This window comes from Gossypium hirsutum, chromosome D10 (genome assembly GCF_007990345.1).
Source record: "Gossypium hirsutum isolate 1008001.06 chromosome D10, Gossypium_hirsutum_v2.1, whole genome shotgun sequence".
Lineage (NCBI taxonomy): Eukaryota > Viridiplantae > Streptophyta > Magnoliopsida > Malvales > Malvaceae > Gossypium > Gossypium hirsutum.
Window position 1 is genome coordinate 49082408 of NC_053446.1, and position 3752 is coordinate 49086159.

General features: G+C 40.1%; 1 protein-coding gene across 1 annotated transcript; it reads left to right on the forward strand.

Moving 5' to 3' along the window:
• Positions 1–654: 654 nt before the first annotated feature.
• On the forward strand, positions 655–1873 carry LOC107915607 (uncharacterized). Its single transcript, XM_016844746.1, has 3 exons — positions 655–1247; positions 1489–1505; positions 1617–1873. The coding sequence occupies exons 1-3, from the start codon at positions 655–657 to the stop codon at positions 1871–1873; spliced, it is 867 nt and encodes a 288-aa protein (XP_016700235.1).
• The last annotated feature ends 1879 nt before the right edge of the window (positions 1874–3752 follow it).

A 3752-nucleotide genomic window follows, 5' to 3' on the forward strand; every position in this document is an offset into this window, starting at 1 on the left:
AGAATTAACACCTTTTCTGCATTCATTTTCATACATCGCATTGCATGCATTAAAAATTATTAAAGGGTTCTGATTAATCAAAATCATTCCTCAGTTAACCTGGAATCTAACCAGCCAACTCAGCACCGTTATAGTACACGAGCGAAATCAAAAAGTATGGATCAAAGATTAGAAAAGCTTGAACAGTTTCAAAAAGACATGCAGGATCAGCTCCAGCAGCAAATGAAGGAACAACTCGAGAAGATTCAACAGAATTTAATGGACAAAATGACGGAATCCCAAGGGAGCATGATGACCCAGTTAACTCAACTCTTGACTGGTGGAAAAGATAAGGGAAAGAGCCCTGTAGCCAATATTGAAGAGGAAGGTGAGGATGGACTCCTGTATCCTCCAGACTTTACTCCTCTACATGCGCAGCCTCAAGTTGAGGTTTTCCCGCATAAATCTTCTGTTACAATTAGGCCTCAACAGTTTCAGGCCGATGCTTCAAGGTCCATGAATTTCCAAGTCGGGTCAGGTTCTAACCTTGAGAATAATCCTGCCAATCCTATTGTTCCCGATTTCGATGAATCAGTTGAAAAAGAGAAAACAAAAGAGGAATTACCAAAGTAATTGGAAGAAAGATGGAAGTGGATTGAGGAGAAATTCAAAGCAATGGAAACTACTGAAAGATGCCATGGGATTGATGCTAAGGATTTAAGTTTGGTACCGGATTTAGTGCTCCCTTACAAGTTTAAAATGTCGAATTTCAAGAAGTATAATGGGACCACTTGCCCTGAAGCCCATATTACTATCTTTTGTAGGCGAATGACTGGGTATGTCAATAATGACCAGTTGTTGATACACTGTTTTCAGGATAGCCTCACGGGGGCAGCGTCTAAATGGTATAATCAATTAAGCCGTGCTAGGATTAGCTCCTGGAGGGATTTAGCACAAGTTTTTATGAAACAGTACAGTCATGTGGTGGAAATGGTTCCTGATAGGATTACCTTACAGAATATGGAAAAAAAGTCGAATGAAGGTTTTAGACAGTACGCTCAGAGGTGGAGAGAGGTGGCAGTGCAGGTCCAACCACCGCTCCTTGAAAGAGAAATGACGATGCCCTTTGTAAACACGCTGAAGGCCCCATTCATCATATACATGTTAGGAAGTGCCACGAAAAATTTTTCTGACATAGTCATGAGTGGTGAGATGATTGAAAGTGCAATAAGAAGCGGGAAGATTGATGTGGGAGAGAACAACAGAAGGTAGGCCTCAAAGAAAAAAGAAAGTGAGGTGAACAACGTGAGTGCATACAACAAATCAGTTACAGTGAATCAGCCCAAAAAAGTAGTGGCAGGTCAACAGGGTTCATCAAAACAGGAATCTGGTGTGAGGCCAAATACTGAGAGTCCCCAGTTCACACCCATCCCTATGTCATACAAAGAGTTGTATCAGAATTTATTTAACGCGCACATTGTTGCCCCATTTTATTTGACTCATTTACAGCCTCCATATCCTAAATGGTATGACGCGAATGCACAATGCGATTACCATGCAGAAGTTACGGGGCACTCCATAGAGCATTGTTCAGAAGCTCATTAAGATAAGCGTTGTTAAGGTAGATGATTCATCAGGTACGGAAAATCTATTACCCAATCATACTGATGCTGGGGTAAACATGGTGGGTGAAGGTACGGGGAAGAAGGTCAAGGAGAATATTGCTGAGGTAAAGATCCCTTTGAGGAGGGTTTGGAAAGAAATGATGAAGAGATGGTTAATCGTTTCGGATTTAGTGAGAGGTGGTGAGACCCAAAATTATTGTGATTTCCATCATGAGGTGGGACACGAAATTCAGAGATGTGGGAAATCTAGAGCTTGGATCAGAGCATGATGGATAATGGAGAAATTGAGTGTTTTGAAGAGGAAGAAAGAAAAGGAAGTACATGCGCATCGGAGTCAGAGACGAGGATTCCTAAAGTTAATCATCCTGTGATTATCATCTCGCGCCCAAGGGTTATTGAAGTCAGGGCACAGGTGACACCGAAGATTGTCATTCAGAAGCCGACGAAGTTTTCATATAAGGATAGCAAGAAGGTCCCATGGAATTATGAGTGCAATGTAACAGTTTTGGGAAAGAAAGCTTCAGTTAGTGTTATGAAAGAATACCAAAAGACAGATTTTTGTACGAATACTAAGAAGCATGGTGATTGGATAAATTCCCAAGCAGAATCGGTAGAGGGACAAGTCCTTGCAGTAGAGCAAAAGGAAGAGAAGAGGGTTGAATTAAGGCCATTGATTAATGAGCCAATAAATGAAGAAGAGGCCACTGAATTCTTAAAATTTCTGAAGCACAGTGAGTATAACGTGGTAGAGCAACTGCATAAGCAACCAGCTCGTATATCTGTGTTGGCTTTGCTCATGAATTCAGAGGTACATCGAAATGCGATGATGAAGGTGTTGAATGAAACATATGTGGCAAGTGATATTTCTGTTAACCAATTGGATCAGTTGGTCAACAATATAAGCGCTGATAATTTTATCTTCTTCAATGATGACGAAATACCATCTAGAGGTATGAGGTCCACTAAAGCTCTGCACATTACTACTCGGTGTAAAGGGTACATGCTGCCAAGGGTTTTGATTGATAATGGATCTGCATTGAATGTACTACCATTATCTACTCTCAATAGGCTACCTGTGGATAGCTCACATATGAAAACGTGTCAAAATGTGGTAAGGGCTTTCGATGGAGCGAAAAGGAAAGTTTTGGGGAGAATTGAGATACCATTGCTGATTGGCCCAAATACTTATGAAGTAGATTTCATTGTAATGGATATCAAGCCTTCATATAACTGTTTATTGGGGAGACCTTGGATATATTCGGCAGGGGCTATGCCTTCATCGCTGCATTAGAAGTTAAAATTAGTGTCAGAAGGACGGTTGGTGACAATAAATACCGAGGAATGTATTATTGCGTCAATAACCAGCAATACACCATACATGGAGACGGATGAGGAGGCGGTGGAATGTTCTTTTCGGACTTTAGAATTCGTAAATGCAATATTTATTGCTGAGGGGAATAGAATTCCAGTACCGAAGATATCCAAGACTACAAGAATGGGCCTTTAATTAATGGTGGAAAAATGAGCTGTACCGGGAAAAAGGATTGGGAAGATATTTGGAAGGAGGAGTTGAAGCACCAGTGATGAAAAAAAAGTTTGGTCGTTTTGGTCTGGGCTATAGACCAGATGTAAAACAAAGAAGAAAGGAAATGGAGAGAAGACAGGAGAGAATAAGGGCACGCCTGAGTGGAAATGAAGTTAGGTGGGAGCCTATGGCTTTTCCTCACATATCCAAGACTTTCGTATTACGAGGGTTTATTCATCCAGAACAAAGAGTGCTTGAAGTGAAAGGTGTTGAAGAATTGCTAGGAGATGTACAAATCAATGCCCTAGACACAGTTGAAAGAGAGACCTTGCTAGAGATTCGCCCTTACGAGCCTGGAAGTGATCTGAACAATTGGACTGGGGAAGAGATTCCTGTAGTTTTTAGAGCTTGTTCAGAGTAAATATGCAAAACATCCTTATTAGTTTTGACTTAAAATATAAATATAGGAATTTCTTTATGGATTATGCACATGTTGAATGTTATAATTTTAATAAATACACTTTTTCGTATGCATTTTTGAGCCAGTATTCTTTCATTCTTTTTCGAGTAATTATTCTTTTATTCTTTTTCTACATCATTCTTTTATTTATTTCATAATCATA

Bases quoted from the DNA above. Each gene is read 5' to 3' on its own strand.
- LOC107915607 (XM_016844746.1), top strand. From the start codon at position 655: ATGGAAACTACTGAAAGATGCCATGGGATTGATGCTAAGGATTTAAGT.